Source organism: Balaenoptera borealis, assembly GCF_965194805.1.
Source record: "Balaenoptera borealis genome assembly, chromosome: X".
In the NCBI taxonomy this organism is placed as follows: Eukaryota; Metazoa; Chordata; class Mammalia; order Artiodactyla; family Balaenopteridae; genus Balaenoptera; species Balaenoptera borealis.
The window spans coordinates 59,689,555-59,707,104 of record NC_138881.1 but is presented as its reverse complement, the minus strand read 5'-3'; the positions used below and the strand labels follow the sequence as shown (position 1 = coordinate 59,707,104).

At 45.8% G+C, this 17,550-nt stretch overlaps 1 protein-coding gene, 2 long non-coding RNA genes and 1 pseudogene across 4 annotated transcripts in view; 2 read left to right on the top strand and 2 right to left on the bottom strand.

Annotated features, from left to right (window-relative positions):
- Positions 1-17,550, top strand: part of LOC309620813 — a 498,839-nt gene that overhangs the window by 173,060 nt on the left and 308,229 nt on the right. The gene's annotated exons all lie outside the window — the stretch shown is intronic.
- The window catches only part of LOC309620844, a 260,746-nt gene that overhangs the window by 76,131 nt on the left and 167,065 nt on the right, over positions 1-17,550 (top strand). The window lies entirely within an intron of this gene.
- LOC309621228 (uncharacterized protein CXorf49 homolog) lies at positions 12,732-14,767 on the bottom strand. Its single transcript, XM_082378311.1, has 5 exons — positions 14,558-14,767; positions 13,953-14,029; positions 13,640-13,685; positions 13,018-13,059; positions 12,732-12,913 (listed from the first exon to the last, which is right to left on the bottom strand). Exons 1-4 carry the CDS (start codon positions 14,676-14,678, stop codon positions 13,019-13,021), a joined length of 285 nt encoding a protein of 94 aa, XP_082234437.1. The 5' UTR covers positions 14,679-14,767; the 3' UTR covers positions 12,732-12,913; position 13,018.
- On the bottom strand, positions 14,890-16,689 carry LOC309620944 (uncharacterized protein CXorf49 homolog pseudogene; annotated as a pseudogene). The gene is made up of 2 exons: positions 15,359-16,689; positions 14,890-14,922 (listed from the first exon to the last, which is right to left on the bottom strand). The product of its transcript is annotated as an uncharacterized protein CXorf49 homolog pseudogene (transcript).

Genomic DNA, 17,550 nt, shown 5'->3' with positions numbered 1-17,550 from the left:
CCACCCAAGTCCAGGAAGCGCAGCGAGTCCCATACAGGAAAAACAAAGGAGAAACTCGCCGAGACACATAGTAATCAAATTGACAAAAATTAAAGACAAAGAAAAATTATTGAAAGCAGCAAGGGAAAAACGACAAATAACATACAAGGGAACACCCATAAGGTTAACAGCTGATTTCTCAGCAGAAACTCTACAAGCCAGAAGGGAGTGGCATGATATACTTAAAGTGATGAAAGGGAAGAACCTACAACCAAGATTACTCTACCCGGCAAGGACCTCATTCAGATTCGATGGAGAAATCAAAAGCTTTACAGACAAGCAAAAGCTAAGAGAATTCAGCACCACCAAACCAGCTCTACAACAAAAGCTAAAGGAACTTCTCTAAGTGGGAAACACAAGAGAAGAAAAGGACCTACAAAAACAAACCCAAACAATTAAGAAAATGGTCACAGGAACATACATATCGATAATTGCCTTAAACGTGAATGGATTAAATGCTCCAACCAAAACACACAGGCCTGCTGAATGGATACAAAACCAACACCCATATATATGCTGTCTACAAGAGACCCACTTTAGACCTAGGGACACATACAGACTGAAAGTGAGGGGATGGAGAAAGATATTCCATGCAAATGGACATCAAAAGGAAGCTGGAGTAGCTATACTCATATCAGATAAAATAGACTTTAAAATAAAGAATGTTACAAGAGACAAGGAAGGACACTACATAATGATCAAGGGATCAATCCAAGAAGAAGATATAACAATTATAAATATATATGCACCCAACATAGGAGCACCTCAATACATAAGGCAACTGCTAACAGCTATAGAAGAGGAAATCGACAGTAACACAATAATAGTAGGGGACTTTAACACCTCACTTACACCAATGGACAGATCATCCAAAATGAAAATAAATAAGGAGAGAGAAGCTTTAAATGACACAATAGACCAGATAGATTTAATTGATATTTATAGGACATTCCATCCAAAAACAGCAGATTACAATTTCTTCTCAACTGCGCATGGAACATTCTTCAGGATAGATCACATCTTGGGTCACAAATCAAGCCTCAGTAAATTTAAGAAAATTGAAATCATATCAAGCATCTTTTCTGACCACAACGCTATGAGATTAGAAATGAATTACAGGGAAGAAAACATAAAAAACACAAACACATGGAGGCTAAACTATACCTTACTAAATAACCAAGACATCACTGAAGAAATCAAAGAGGAAATCAAAAAATACCTAGAGACAAATGACAATGAAAACACAATGATCCAAAACCTATGGGATGCAGCAAAAGCAGTTCTAAGAGGGAAGTTTATAGCTATACAAGCCCACCTCAAGAAACAAGAAAAATCTCAAGTAAACAATCTAACAATCCTTACACCAAAAGGAACTAGAGAAAGAAGAACAAACAAAACCAAAGTTAGCAGAAGGAAAGAAATCATAAAGACCAGAGCAGAAATAAATGAAATAGAAACAAAGAAAACCATAGGAAAGATCAATAAAACTAAAAGCTGGTTCCTTGAGAAGTTAAACAAAATTGATAAACCATTAGCCAGACTCATCAAGAAAAAGAGGGAGAGGACTCAAATCAATAAAATTAGAAATGAAAAAGGAGAAGTTACAACAGACACCGCAGAAATACAAAGCATCCTAAGAGAATACTACAAGCAACTCTATGCCAATAAAATGGACAACCTGGAAGAAATGGGCAAATTCTTAGAAAGGTGTAACTTTCCAAGACTGAACCAGGAAGAAACAGAAAATATGAACAGACCAATCAGAAGCACTGAAATTGAAACTGTGATAAAAAATCTTGCAACAAACAAAAGCCCAGCACCAGATGGCTTCACAGGTGAATTCTATCGAACATTTAGAGAAGAGCTAAAACCCATTCTTCTCAAACTCTTCCAAAAAATTGCAGAGGAAGGAACACCCCCAAACGCATTCTATGAGGCCACCATCACCCTGATACCAAAACCAGACAAAGATACTACAGAAAAAGAAAATTACAGGCCAATATCACTGATGAATATAGATGCAAAAATCCTCAACAACATACTAGAAAACAGAATCCAACAACACATTAAAGGGATCATACACCATGATCAAGTGGGATATATCCCAGGGATGCAAGGATTCTTCAATATACGCAAATCAATCAATGTGATACACCATATTAACAAATTGAAGAAGAAAAACCATATGATCATCTCAATAGATGCAGAAAAAGCTTTTGACAAAATCAACACCCATTTATGATAAAAACTCTCCAGAAAGTGGGCATAGAGGGAACCTACCTGAACATAATAAAGGCCATATATGACAAACCCACAGCAAACATCATTCTCAATGGTGAAAAACGGAAAGCATTTCTTCTAAGATTAGGAACGAGACAAGGATGTCCACTCTCACCACTATTATTCAACATAGTTTTGGAAGTCCTAGCCACGGCAATCAGAGAAGAAAAAGAAATAAAAGGAATACAAATTGGAAAAGAAGAAGTAAAACTGTCACTGTTTGCAGATGACATGATATTATACACAGAGAATCCTAAAAATGCCACCAGAAAACTCCTGGAGCTAATCAATGAGTTTGGTAAAGTTGCAGGATACAAAATTAATGCAAAGAAATCTCTTGCATTCCTATACACTAATGATGAAAAAAATCTGAAAGAGAAATTATGGAAACACTCCCATTTACCATTGCAACAAAAAGAGTAAAATACCTAGGAATAAACCTACCTAGGGAGACAAAAGACCTGTATGCAGAAATCTATAAGACACTGATGAAAAAAATTAAAGGTGAAACCAACAGATGGAGAGGTATACCATGTTCTTGGATTGGAAGAATCAATATTGTGAAAATGATTATACTACCCAAAGCAATCTACATATTCAATGCAATCCCTATCAAATTACCAATGGCATTTTTTGCAGAACTAGAACAAATCATCTTAAAATTTGTATGGATACACAAAAGACCCCGAATAGCCAACGCAGTCTTGAAGGAAAAAAAAAAAGCTGGAGGAATCAGACTCCCTGTCTTCAGACTATACTACAAAGCTACAGTAATCAAGACAATATGGTACTGGCACAAAAACAGAAACATAGATCAATGGAACAAGATAGAAAGCTCAGAGATAAACCCACGCACCTATGGCCAACTAATCTATGACAAAGGAGGCAAAGATATACAATGGAGAAAAGACAGTTTCTTCAATAAGTGGTGCTGGGAAAACTAGACAGCTACATGTAAAAGAATGAAATTAGAACACTCCTGAACACCATACACAAAAATAAACTCAAAATGGATTTGAGACCTAAATGTAACGTGGGACACTATAAAACTCTTCGAGGAAAACATAGGAAGAACACTCTTTGACATAAATCACAGCAAGACCTTTCTTGATCCACCTCCTAGAGGAATGGGAATAAAAACAAAAAATAAACAAATGGGACCTAATGAAACTTCCAAGCTTTTGCACAGCAAAGGAAACCATAAACAAGGCGAAAAGACAACCCTCAGAATGGGAGAAAATATTTGCAAATGAATCAACGGACTAAGGATTAATCTCCAAAATATATAAACAGCTCATGCAGCTCAATATTAAAGAAACAAACAACCCAATCCCAAAATGGGCAGAAGACCTAAATAGACATTTCTCCAAAGAAGACATACAGATGGCCAAGAAGCACATGTAAAGCTCCTCAACATCACTAATTATTAGAGAAATGCAAATCAAAACTACAGTGAGGTATCACCTCACACCAGTTAGAATGGGCATCATCAGAAAATCTACAAACAACAAATGCTGGAGAGGGTGTGGAGAAAAGGGAACACTCTTGCACTGTTGGTGGGAGTGTAAATTGATACAGCCACAATGGAGAACAGTATGGAGGTTCCTTAAAAAAATGAAAAGTACAATTACCATATGATCCAGCAATCCCACTACCGGGCATATACCCAGAGAAAACCATAATTCAAAAAGACACATGCACCCCAATGTTCATTGCAGCACTATTTACAGTAGCCAGGTCATGGAAGCAACCTAAATGCCCATCGACAGACGAATGGATAAAGAACTTGTGGTACATATATACAATGGAATATTACTCAGCCATAAGATGGAACGAAATTGAGTCATTTGTTGAGTCGTGGATGGAGCTAAAGACTGTCATACAGAGTGAAGTAAGTCAGAAAGAGGAAAAACAAATATCGTATATCAATGCATATATGTGGAACCTAGAAAAATGGTACAGATGAACCGATTTTCAGGGCAGAAGTTGATACTCAGATGTAGAGAACAAACGTATAGACACCAAGGGGGGAAAACCGCGGTGGGGTGGGGATGGTGATGTGCTGAATTGGGCGATTGGGATTGACATGTGTACACTGATGTGTATAAAACTGATGACTAATAAGAACCTGCAGTATAAATAAATAAATAAATAAATAAATAAATAAAATTCATACGGAAAAAAACCCAAATACAGTAAAGTTGCAGGATACAAAATCAATATACAAAAATCAGTTACGTTTCTATACATTTACAGCAAATTATCTGAAAAAGAAATAAAGGAAACAGTCCTATTCACAATACATCAAAACCAATAAGATACTTAGGAATAACTTTTATCAGGGAGGTGAAAGATCTACACACAGAAAACTACAAGACTTTGAGGAGACAAACAAATGAAAGACATCCAGTGTTCATGGATAGGAAGAATTAATATGGTTAAAATGGTCATAGTACCCAAGCAATGTATAGATTCAATGTAATCTCTATCAAACTTCAATGGTATTTTTCTCAGAAATAGAAAACGACAAACCTAAAGTTTGTTTGGAGCCACAAAAGATCCCAAATTGCCAAAACAATACCGAGAAGGAAGAATAAAGCTGGAGGCATCACAGTTTCTATTTTCAAACTATGTTACAAAGCTAAAATAATCAAAACAGTATGGTACTGTCATAAAAATAGACACATAGACCAATGGAACAGAATTGAGAGCCTAGAAATAAACCCTCGCATATAGAGTCCAAAAACAAACAAAACAAAACATGTGACAAGGAAGTCAAGAATAATTGAGGAAAGAATGTTCTCTTTAATAAATATGGTTGGGAAAACTGGATGAACACATGCAGAGAAGTATTTCCCTTAACTTTTAATCTTCCAGTTGCAGAAATTGGACACATACTACAGCACTTACAAAAATTAACTTGAAATGGATTAAAGACTTAAACATAAGAACTGAAAACGTAAGTCTTCTAGAAGAAAACATAGGGGAAAAGAAGGAGGAAGCAATCAGAAAATCCAAACCAATCAAAACTTTCTAAAGGAGAGCATGGCATGGACATATATACACTACCAAATGTAAAATAGATAGCTAGTGGGAAGCAGCCACATAGCACAGGGAGATCAGCGTGGTGCTTTGTGACCACCTAGAGGGGTGGGATAGGGAGGGAGGGAGGGAGATGCAAGAGGGAGGAGATATGGGGATATATGTATATATAGCTGATTCACTTTGTTAGAAAGCAGAAACTAACACACTATTGTAAAGCAATTATACTCCAATAAAGATGTTAAAAAAAAAAATAAAGTAAAATGAAAGCCCCCCCCAAAATGGATTAAAACTTCAAAAATGTCAGTGTCACGAATGACCCAAAAAAAATCTGGAAAATTTTTCTAGTTTAAAGGACACTAAAGAGACATGACAACTGAATGCAATGCATGTTCTTTGATTGGAAGCAGGATTTTTTTTAAGAAATAGGTACAAATAACAATTCTGAGACACATGAATTTTGAATGAGTGCATACGGTAGGTAATTGTATTGTCTCAAAGTTAAATTTCTGAGTGTGATAATTGCATTAAGATGTTGTAGCAAACTGGGACTTCCCTGGTGAAGCAGTGGTTAAGAATCTGCTTGCCAATGCAGGGGACACGGGGTCGAGCCCTGGTCCAGGAAGATCTCACATGCTGTGGAGCAGCTAAGTCCGTGTGCCACAACTACTGAGCCTGTGCTCTAGAGCCCGTGAGCCACAACTACTGAGCCCTCGTGCCACAACTACTGAAGCCCACATGCCTAGAGCCCATGCTCCGCAACAAGAGAAGCCAGCACTGTGACAAGCACGCACACTGCAATGAAGAGTACCCCCTGCTTGCCACAACTAGAGAAAGTCCGTGTGCAGCAACAAAGACACAATGCAGCCAAAAATAAATTTAAAAAAAAAAAGATGTTGTAGCAAACAATTATTTTTCCCAAGTGAAACATGTCAAGGTATTTAGGGACAATGTACTATAATCTCTTCAAATAACTCAAATGATTCAACAAAACGATTAAAAACACACACGCATACAGTTAGACAGAGGGAAAGGAAATATGACAAAAGCTACAAAATATTTACAATGGGTGAGTCCAGTTGAAGGATGAATGGGTGTTGCTTGCAATTTTCTTGCATAAGTATCTGTAGGACAGTTTTTTTTTTGTAAATAGGGGGAAAAGAGGATATTATGGACCATTTTATTCCAATTAATTTGAAAACTTAGAAAAAGGTCACCAATTTCTACACAAACATAACTTGCCAAAAATGACTCAGAAAGGAAGAGCCAACCGGAATCGCTCCACACTAATTGTAAAGAAATATACTAATAGTCAAAATGCTTTTCCAAAAAAATCTTCTAGGCTTCACCACTGAATTTTGAAAAGCATCTTAGGCATAAATATTTTCAATTTGACACAAAATCTTAGAAAAAATTGAAAAGGCAGGACACTCCTCAACTCATTTTCTGAGGATGGAATAACCTTGACACTAAATCCTGTTGACAGTTTGAGAAAGGAAAATCACAGGTCAACCGCAGGCTCATGGCATAGAAGCAAGAATCAGAAACAGAATATTAGCAAACTGAATCCTACAGGATATAAAGAGGAAAATACAAAACATACCATGACTGGATTCATCCCAGGAATACAAATTTGATTTAGTTTCAGAAAATAAAGTGATATAGCATTCCATGTTAACAGATTACAAGAGAAAATTATGATCCTCGTGTTTAAAAATAAATACTGAGTAACAATATCCATTTGTAATGTATTTTTTTTGGCCGATCAATTTGTAATTATTTTTTTCTGCCGCACCACGTGGCACGCAGTATCCTATTTCCCCAAGGAGGGATCAAACCCGTGCCCCCTGCAGTGGAAGCACAGAATCTTAACCACTGGACCACCAGGGAATTTCCCTGTAATGTAACGTACTTTTAAAAATTGAAGTAGAGATGACTTAGAATGTTGTGTTAGTTTCAGGTGTACAGCAAAGTGATTCAGATATATGTATATGTATTTTATATAAATAAATATATAAATATATATGTATTTTATATACATATATTCTTTTCAGATTCGTTTCCATTATAGATTATTACAAGATATTGAATATAGTTCTCTGTGCTATAAGTAGGTCCTTGATATTTATTTATTTTACATATAGTAGTGTGTATCTGTTAATCCCAAACTCCTAATTTATCCCTCCCCCCCTTTGCCCTTTGGCAACCATAAGTTAGTTTTTGATATGTGTAAGTCTGTTTGTTTTATAAATAAGTTCATTCGTGTCATTTTTAAAATTAGATTCCACATATGAGTGATATCATATGATATTTGTCTTTCTCTGCCTGACTTACCTCACTTAGTATGATCATCTCTAGGTCCATCCATGTTGATGCAAATGGCATTATTTCATTCTTTTTTTATGGCTGAGTAATATTCCATTGTATATATATATACCACATCTTCTTTAACCATTCCATTCCCTGTGTGTATGTATATGTATGTATGTGTATATATACATATATATACACATATATCTGTGTGTGTGTGTGTATATATATATATATATATATATATATATATACATACATACACATATATGTGTGTATATGTATATCACATCTTCTTTATCCATTCCTCTGTTGATGGACATTTAGGTTGCTTCCATGTCTTGGCTATGGTAAAAAGAGCTGCTATGAATATAGGGGTGCATGTATCTTTTCGAATTATGGTTTTCTCTGGATATATGCCCAGGAGTGGGATTGCTGGATCATATGGTAATTCTATTTTTCGTTTTTTAAGGAACATCCATACTGTTCTCCATAGTGGCTGCACCAATCTACATTCCCACCAACACTGTACAAGGGTTCCCTTTTCTCCACACCTTCTCCAGCATTTATTACTTGTAGACTTTTTAATGATGGCCATTTTGACTGGTGTGAGGTGATACCTCATTGTAGTTCTGATTTGCATTTCTCTAATAATTAGCAATGTACAGCATCTTTTCATGTGCCTATTGGCCATCTGTATGTCTTCATTGGAGAAGTGTCTATTTAGGTCTTCTGCCCGCTGTTTGATTGGGTTGTTTGTTTCTTTGTTTGTTTGTTTTTGATATTGAGCTTTATGAGCTGTTTGTATGTTTTGGAAATTAATCCCTTGTCGGTCACATCGTTTACAAATATTTTCTCCCAGTCCATAGGTTGTCTTCGTTTTCTTTATGGTTGCCTTTGCTGTGCAAAAGCTTTTAAGTTTCATTGGGTCCCATTTGTTTATTTTTGCTTTTGTTTCCATTACTCTAGGAGATGGATCCAAAAAAATATTGCTGCGATTTATGTCAAAGAGTGTTCTGCCTGTGTTTTCCTCTAGGACTTTTATAGCATCTGATCTTACATTTAGGTCTTTAATCCATTTTGAGTTTATTTTTGTAGGTGGTGTTAGAGAATGTTCTAATTTTATTCTTTTCAATGTAGCTGTCCAGTTTTCCCAGCACCACTTGCTGAAGAGACGGTCTTTTCTCCATTGTATATTCTTGCCTCCTTTGTCGTAGAGTAATTGACCATAAGTGTGTGGGTTTATTTCTGGGCTTTCTATCTTGTAGCATTGATCTATGTGCCTGTTTTTGTGCTGGTACCATACTGTTTTGATCACTGTATCTTTGTAGTATAGTCTAAGGTCAGGGAGCATAATTCCTACACCTACATTCTTCTTTCTCCAGATTGTTTTGGCAATTCGGGGTTGTTTCTGTTTCCATACAAATTTTAAAATTATTTGTTCCAGTCGTGTGAAAAATGCCATTGGTAATTTGACAGGAATTTCATTGAATCTGTAGATTGCCTTGTGTAGCATGGTCATTTTAACAATATTGATTCTGACAGTCCAAGAACATGGTATATCTTTGATCTGTTTGTGTCATCTTCAACATCTTTCCACAGTGTCTTATAGCTTTCAGAGTACAGGTCTTTTGCCTCCTTAGGTAGATTTATTCCTAGGGATTTTATTCTGTTTGATGTGACACTAAATGAGATTGTTTCCCTAATTTCTCTTTCTGATATTTCATTGTTAGTGTATAGAAATGTAACAGACTTCTGTATATTAATTTTGTATACTGCAACTTCACTGAAATAATTTATGAACTCCAGTAGTTTTCTGGTGGCATCTTTAGGATTTCCTATGTATATTATCATGTCACTTGCAAACAGTGATAGTTTTACTTTTTCCTTTCCAATTTGGATTCTCTTTATTTATTTTTCTTCCCTAATTGCTGTGTCATAATGCACTTTTTACATTTTTTTAATAATATGGGTTTATTAAAATTAATTTACATACAAGGTCTAAGAGTCTCTATGAACACATTCTGTTATGGAACCACCAATACAATCAAAATTAAAAACATTTTCATCAGCCTCAGAATTGCTTCATGCTCTTTGGTAGTTTAACCTCTTGTCTCAACCCCCAGACCCAGGCAACCACCAATCTGTTTTCTATCCCTACAGTCTGGCCTTCTCAAGAACGTGAAGTAAATGGGATCAGGCAGTATGTAGACTTATCCATTTGGATTCCTACACAGAAAAGGACATATAGGGGACTTCTGGATGTGCAATGTACTTTTCTGTCACCTGGGTATAATTACATGGGTTGTTCCGTTCATAATTATTTGTCAAATTGAGAGCTTATGCTCTCTACGATGTGCATATGGATAGTGTCTTTTATCTTTGGAAGGGTTATTTTATTAAATAACAATTGTAAATCCTTTAAAAGAAAGTGAATGATCATTGTAAAAGTCAGGCTGGCAGATACCTCAAGAGGACTAGGATGGGGGAAGTGATTGGCTTGGAACAAAAGGGAGGTCCAAAACTACTGGTCTGTCCTCCATCTGCATCTGAGCGGTACTTACCAAGACTTCAACAGTGCACAAGCACAGGGGGCACCAAGCACACTGCAGTCATTCGAATGCTGCGCCCTGGAATCACGCAGGGACGGTCCACATGGCAACCCTGGCAGCCCCAATGTGCCTGGCCGAACCTGGCCAATGCAGGTGAGAGTCTCCCCACCTTAATTCAGCTGGGTAGCAGCCTTTATTGCACCTGCAAGCTTAACCCCCTGTTGCCATGCAAGGTAACATATAAGCCAACAGCAGGAATTAGGATTTGGACACCTTGGGGCATGATTACTCTGCCCACCACACCCAGCTCCCTCTCCAGGGCTCACCTACACCTACCTTCTTGTTTGTGTCACTTCCCCCCAAGAGTCCAGAGAGAGCAGTTGGCCTGTGGTTGGGCTGGTGCTGGTGTGGAGTGGGTGGGGTGGGGAGGGGGCATCTTCCCAGTAATTGGGCAGGGAGCAGAAGCAGGCAGGATGGGGCCTAGGGCTCTCCAGGCCAGCTGCCACTGTCTCCCAGGCTGGAGAAGGGGCTTGAGGGGAAAGGCAAATGGGGCGAACTGAATGAGGGCGTGGTCCTGACCTCCTCCTACACACGGGGGCCCAGATGTATGACCTGCCACTATTTCCCTCTGGAACTGGAAAGCTCAGGGCCAAGCCACAGCCTGTGAAATACATGTTTCCAGCAACATTTTTCTGCAGTAGTTGGTCAGAACACGGAACAGAGAGATTGTGTGCTCAGTGGAGGGAAGGGAGGCAGGGAAAATGCATCACCAAGGGTTGAGGTCACGCCCTCCCATGTCACCTCCCTTTCAACAAGCTTCTCTACTTCCTCACCCGGGTGACCACAGCCCCGTGACCCCCTCTGCCGACAGGCGGTGCTGGTGCTGGTGCTGGACTTCTCCCCGGGCACAAGTTGCCTGCACGTCTCGGTGAGCAGAAACCTCAGCTGGAAGGTCTCTGCCAAACTTAGTCACTCAGACAGCAGCGAGATGTGCTACACCGCCAAGCAATAACCACTGGATCAGGTTCAGGGTCAAAGCTGTAAACTAAGCAGTCAAGCCCACCTTCTCCAGGGAGGGGTTTGAGTGGAAGGATTCAGTCCCACGAACATTCTTTTCTGACACTGAGGTCTGTGACTGTCCCATCCCACATGTGGTCTGTCCACCTGAGCTCATGCCATGAACTCTGGAAGCGAGTCAGGGTGAGAATATGGGGGAAGGGTGGACCCAAGTGCTCCCCATTGTCCAGGTACAGTCACTCCTTACTTCCCATCCTCACTGTGCCCATCCCGCCCCTGTCCCGGGTAGCTCATGTTGGGTGGTCTCATATATGGGTCTCCTGATTCTAAGATGAGCTACTCTGAGGAGCCACCCTTCCCAATCTCATTCCATCCACACCCACAGTAGTCGTCAGACATCACAGGATCACAGAGTAGGATCGAGAGCCTCCTCCAGCGAATCCAACATTTTGAGCATCCCAACACCCTGTCGTGGGGTTTGGTGACTTCTGCATCATCCCCCTCCTATGTTTTGGGAATTTAACGACAACCCTTGAACAAAACAGATCCGACCCTTGATTTTGCTCATTCAATGCCTCACAGAACCTGGACCAGCCTCTACTCCCTTTACTCCCTGAATCACATCTTTCTCCCTCAAGGGAGATTATCCCTGATTACTTTTATTCACACACAGGGACACACACTCACCAACCTGGAATGTCCTATCTACCATCATACCCCCTTTTGTGTAGTAAAACACCGGTCTTTCGGGAAGGCGGTCAGGCAGAACCACCCTCGCCTCACTCAAACACAAATCTGTCCCTCTGAGTCTCAGGCTGGTACAGCCCTGGGTCCTGGCTGAGGGAAGGAAGTGCTTCCCAACCTCCAGTGAGGGAGAAATCGAACGTGGAGTTCAGATTCAACCTCATGTGTCCTAAAGAGGCAGTCAGGGAGATTGAGCTGGGAGACGGAAATACCATTTCCAGGAAAATCTGTGTCATGGGGCTGGTGGAAGAGTATTTGACGGGGACCATGCAAGAATACAGACCTACTAACCACACTTGCCATAGAACCTGACGGGCCAATTTCCACTCAAGGGTATAGAGACGACCAGGCTGGAGGAGGGTGGTCACCTGGCTAGGGCAGGGAGGATGTGAAAGCTTCCAGATTGGAGCTCTGGAAGGGGGTCATGAGTTCCTGCTGATGGGGAGGGGGAATGGCAGAGATGAATGGGAGCGGCCAGACCCCAAAGGAGGAAGGGGGTTTGGATAGAACTAGAAGAGGGCCTTCGGGGGAAAGGGAGGACGTGCCAATGTGGCCAGGCAGAGCCCACACAGGACCCAGACGTGGGGCACTCCGCTGGCTTGACTGCAGGGATGGTAGCAGAGGCTGGCCCAGAGTCCCCGCCACAGGATGCCAGAGATACTGTTCTGGAAAAGGCTCTGACGTGGAGCAGCGCCCTGCCCCGGCCCCCTACCCCTACCCCTACCCCTACCCCTCCAGAGAGAAGGCAGAACACAGAATATGAGAGGCACTTTAATTAGAAAACGCTGTGAAACTGGGGTGGGGCGGGGGCAAAACAAGGGGGAGAGGAAGCCCCAGCTGAGGCAGAACAGGAGGGAACGAGCTTGGCCACAGCTCCCGGGCCCCAAAGGTACCAGCTGCTCCTCTTGCAGGAAGACGCTGGGTTCAACCTGTGAAACAGCGGAGTCAGGGAGGAGCCTCAAGCCAGGGCCAGCCCCCAGCCCTGCTCAACAGGCAGGACTGTGGGAAGGGGTACGGTGTGCGTAACACTCACTTCAAAGGGTCTGGAACTTGTCAGCCAGGTACTGCATGGCGGCTGCAACAGGGACAGGCATTAGCAGGCGCTCCAGAGAGAGGGATATAGAAGCCCGTCCCCCTATCCCCGTGAGGAACCGCCTAGCCCTGCAACCTAAAACCCCCTCCAGACCTGATGCAAAGAGCTCTGGGCCTGACCACTCCCCACCACCCGAATTGAATGTGGAACCGGTTCCTAAAGGGAAACAAAGTGTGCCAGCAGCTCTCATGCTGTGTGCCGTGCCACAACCAGTCAGAACTCGTCACACAAACAAACAATCCAACAAGAACCTTAGAAGCCACACCAAGCAGCATTTCAATGGAAAAATCAACGAGGCATCTCTAAAAGTCCTATCAGAAGGAGGTTCCCTAGGACTGGTCTGGTTGGCAAAGTGTGCATGCAGTCCAGACAGTACTTTGCTACTTGTACACACGCCCAGCTGGACATGCATAGCCGGCTCCAGGGCCAGGCCTGCTAGGTTCTCCTCCCCACAGGGATGTTGGTCCCTGCGAGGCCGAATGCACCTGCAGTCCACTCCCACCCCAGGTGCCCACCCGGGTTCTGCACTAAGACACCGCTCTCCGTCCCCGGTTCCTCATACCAAGTTTCTCCTTAAGGTCGTCTATTTCTCTCTGTAGCACGAGACTCTAGGCCAGCAGACACAGGAGGAAGAGAAATGATTAGTATACTCTGGCCTCCTCTCTCCTCCACCTTCTCCTCTCCCCCAGGCCCTCCATCCCAGAGCCGGGTGGCTAGACTGGCAAGGGCTCCTCAGTGGAAAGGAGGTGGGCTCCCTCCGTGGGGTACGTCATGGGGGCAGGGGAAGGAGGGCCCCACACATGTCAGTTGAACTTGGACCCAGATCCCACCCTCGAGTTTGGGCCTGCATTTCCAGGAGGCAGAGGAAGCATTACCAGAGGACAGCCCGGTGTTCCCAGTGGCTGCTGCTGTCTTTCTGGTCGTGGGGGATGGTCAAGTGGCTTCCGGTCACCTGAGAGGGAAAGGACACACAATCCAGCTTCCCAGGCTCCCAGTGAGGTGGAAAGGGCCAAGCGGGGTCTAACGTGAGGTGAGGCAGCACCACCCTCCGCTGGCAACAAGCCGCCCCTGCTCTGCCCAGAACCCGAACCTTCTCTCTGGGCCTGCCTCCCCTGTTCCCCAGGGGCAGCCATTTCGCCACTGTGGTCCCCAAAGACTGTGGCTCTGGATTCGACCCTCCCAGAGCTGCAGCCACAGCCAGCACGTGGGAGAGCAATGTGGGCGAAAAGGACTTAACAGAAAAGGCTGTTCCCCTGCAAGTCTACACCCGGAGGAGCTGTTTGGGGCACTGCCACCGATCACCCCGGCCGCACAAACCCCACACAGAGGATGATGTGGCTCAAGGCCAGCCCTGCCAGCACCCCGTCTCCTGGGGGAGAAGCTGCCTGGGAGCAAGGCTGTGCCCCCAGCAGAGACAGAGCCAGAGGTTTCTGTCCTCAATCCCACTCCCCTCCCCTCATATCAAACCCACGACACTCACCTGAGGGGACAGGCCCCCTGGGCATGACCTCTCCCTGGTTCAGGGCCGAGGGCTCTGAGTTTCCTGGATCTTGGGGGCCTCTGGTGTTGAGGTCGTCACTGCAGGCTTTTCCACCATGCATGCGTGGAAAAGATGTGCCTGGCCTGTGAGTTGGCAGCTGAAACAAGAATTTCTCACCGATTTGGACTAAGAATGTGTGTGTGTGTGTGTGTGTGTATGTGTGTGTGTGAGAGAGAGAGAGAGAGGGAGAGAGAGTTGTGTGATTCGGGGCCGGGGTGAGGCAGGGAATTGGGAAGGGAATTGAAAGGCTGATCTCATTAGCACTTTCTCCCTCAGTCAGCCCCAGGCCAGCAGGCAGAGCTGATCTAGGGACAACACTGGGGCACTGAGAAAGCCCAGGCCCCCTGCAAGGAAGGTCTGGGGAACAGCTAGGAAGTAGGATTCAGGAAGCTGGTGAGTTTAAATACTGAGGCTTTTCGGGGAAACTTTTAAGGGATCTGCGGACTCAATTCAGCTACCAGCCCTCCCTTCCATCCCAGCCCCAGTCTCGCAGAGGAGGTTGGAAACAGGCCAAGGGTGGAGAACTGGGCCCAGCACACCTGAAGTGTTACCTTAATGTTTGTCCCTAGTAAAAGGAGCCCGATCTGGCATCCTAATGACCCAGTGACCGAGGGGCACCCAATGACGACCCCTGAGGGATGGACGGAGGCAGCATGGGTGAAGACGTGTGTCCTGGGGGCGGATGGAGCGGGGGGGGGGGGGGCGAAGAGTGGGGAGAGAGGAGGAGCATGGCCTACTCACTTGGCCCTTGGCGGCTGGGTCTTTATCTTCTCCCGCCACCGCCTCAGACTCCCTTGCCCGCCTGGCCACGGATTTCTTCCCAGCACCGGTGTGCTTGGACTGTTCATTTCCCGAAAGGACCAAGGTATACCTCTTGGATCTCCCAAGCAGCGGGATACCAGAGATTGGGGGCAAGGTGGCCGGTTCCAGGGGAGGTGCCGAGATTCGCTCTCCCCCGGAAGGGAAGGTTCTCCCCAGGGCAAGTTTGGAGGCTCCCCCGAGGGATTTCTTCTCCTGGGCCCCCTTCTTCCTAGGAGCGACCCGCCGCAGGCCACCTGCAGCAGCAGCAGCAGCTCCCGGGTAGCTGGGCCTGCTGCCCCCCTTCCCCCAGAGCACGCTCTGCATTTTCTTAGGGGAAGAGATGCCCTGCTCTCCCACGCCCTGTGTTTCCACAACCGAAGTTAATCCTCGCGGAGCCAAGGACAGGGAAGAGCCTGGCACGTGAAGGCAATTCTCCCTGTCTTGGAAAATCGAGTGTCTGGGAGTGTCCCCGGGATCCTTGGGTCTGCTGGGCTCGGCCTGGCCTCCTCCTCTGGGGTAAGTGCTCAACGTCATCAGCTCTGTCTCACTGAACTCATCTGAGGACTCGGGGTCGGACAGCAGCCAGGCCAGGCCTTTCTCGGGGAGCCGCTGGCGATCCGCAGCCACCTTCAACCTACGCTTAGGGCCTCTCTTAGGGTTCCCCCAGGCCCGGCCCGCTTCGGGCCCACCGAGGTGGAGAGGGCCGGCCGGAGCCGGCGGCGCTTCCCCACAGCTCTGGGCGGGCGCTCCTCGACCCCCGGGACCCGCCTCGAGGCCGGCCCACACGGCGGACACTTCGAAGGTGGCGCAGCTCTCCGGGGACAGGTGTCTGTGGACGCCCAGCACGTCCCAGTCGGCCAGCTGCCGCAGGATGCCCGCCGCAGACTCCTCGGCCAGTTCCAGGAGGTCCCTCGTGTCGTCAGCCGGGGAGCCAGGTCGGCCTTCGCGGCCCCACAGCACCGGCCCTCCCGCTTCCAGCATCTCCCGCTCCGACTGGAAGCCCCCGGGGTCCGGGAAACTGCCCCCGCCCTCGCCGCTCCGCGGCTCCCCGGGCTCGGGGCCTGGGTCGGGACCCCGCGGGACTGCGGGGCCGGTCGGGCTGACGCCGGCCCGCTCCCCGCCCTCTGGGCCGAAAAGCGTTCCCCACACAGACAGCTTATCGGGGGAACTCATGTCGCTACCCTGGCGGCGCCGGAACCGGGGCGACGGTCGATGGCCCGAGTCACGGTCGCGGTCGCGGTCACGGCGGTCGAGGCGGGCGGCGCTCAGAGGGCAGCGGCAGCCACCTCAGGCGTCGCACGAGCTCGCCTCAAACGCAACGACGCGCGGTTTTCAGCGCACCGCCCACGCCCGCGCCGCGGCCTCCTCATTGGTCCGGGCCCGGCCAACCAGCGGGCGCCTTGTTCGCCTGCCGGCTCGAGGCCTAACCAATGGGGTCGAGGGCCTCTGATTTGCCGCCAAGCCCGTGGGCGGTCCGGGCAGTGGGCTGGTGAAGGGGATGGTGGGAGGGCCTCCCTCTGTCAAGCCTCTCGGCCCGCCTCCTCCTGTCCCGCCTCCCCTTTCCGGTTAGAGTCACAGCTCTGAGCCTCCGTTTCCCATCTACACAGGGGGTCGGGGAGTGAGGGCGCCGGGCTCCAGGGGTGGTGAGGATGAAACGTCAAGATTGAGGCGGCTGACGCCTAGCACGCGCCGAAAGCATTTGCCAGCCTCCCTTCCACCGCAAGCCTTACGACCCAACAGGAGAATGGGCACAGGAGTCCCGCAGTCAGTGATCAGGGGTCAGCCAGAGAGCAAAGGGATCGTATTTTCCTTCTGTAAGGTCTCTGTCTCAACTGCTCCATCAAATGTGGCTCAGCAAACGTTATTGGCAGGCGGGTTTGGCGCACAGACTGGGGTTGGCGGACAGACTGGCGTTGGCCTCGCTCCATCAGCCCTTCGCCCGATCTGAGGCAAATTCAAAGAAGAGGAAATCGCAGTGGCCAGTTACACCCCAAAAGATGCTCCCCACCGCTGATCCTGGAGATATGAACTAAAACCACGAATTGGGTTTCACACACTAGGTTGACAACCTTCAATGAGCTTAACCATTCCGAGGGTGGGAGAGGTCAGGAGCAAAGCCCTGTGGCGGTGGT

Bases quoted from the DNA above. Each gene is read 5' to 3' on its own strand.
- LOC309621228 (XM_082378311.1), bottom strand. From the start codon at position 14,678: ATGCATGGTGGAAAAGCCTGCAGTGACGACCTCAACACCAGAGGCCCC. The intron at 14,030-14,557 runs GTGAGTGTCGTG...TTTCCCTCTCAG, and splicing joins CAGGGGGCCTGTCCCCTCAG to GTGACCGGAAGCCACTTGAC. The intron at 13,060-13,639 runs GTATGAGGAACC...TCCCTGTTGCAG, and splicing joins CGACCTTAAGGAGAAACTTG to CCGCCATGCAGTACCTGGCT.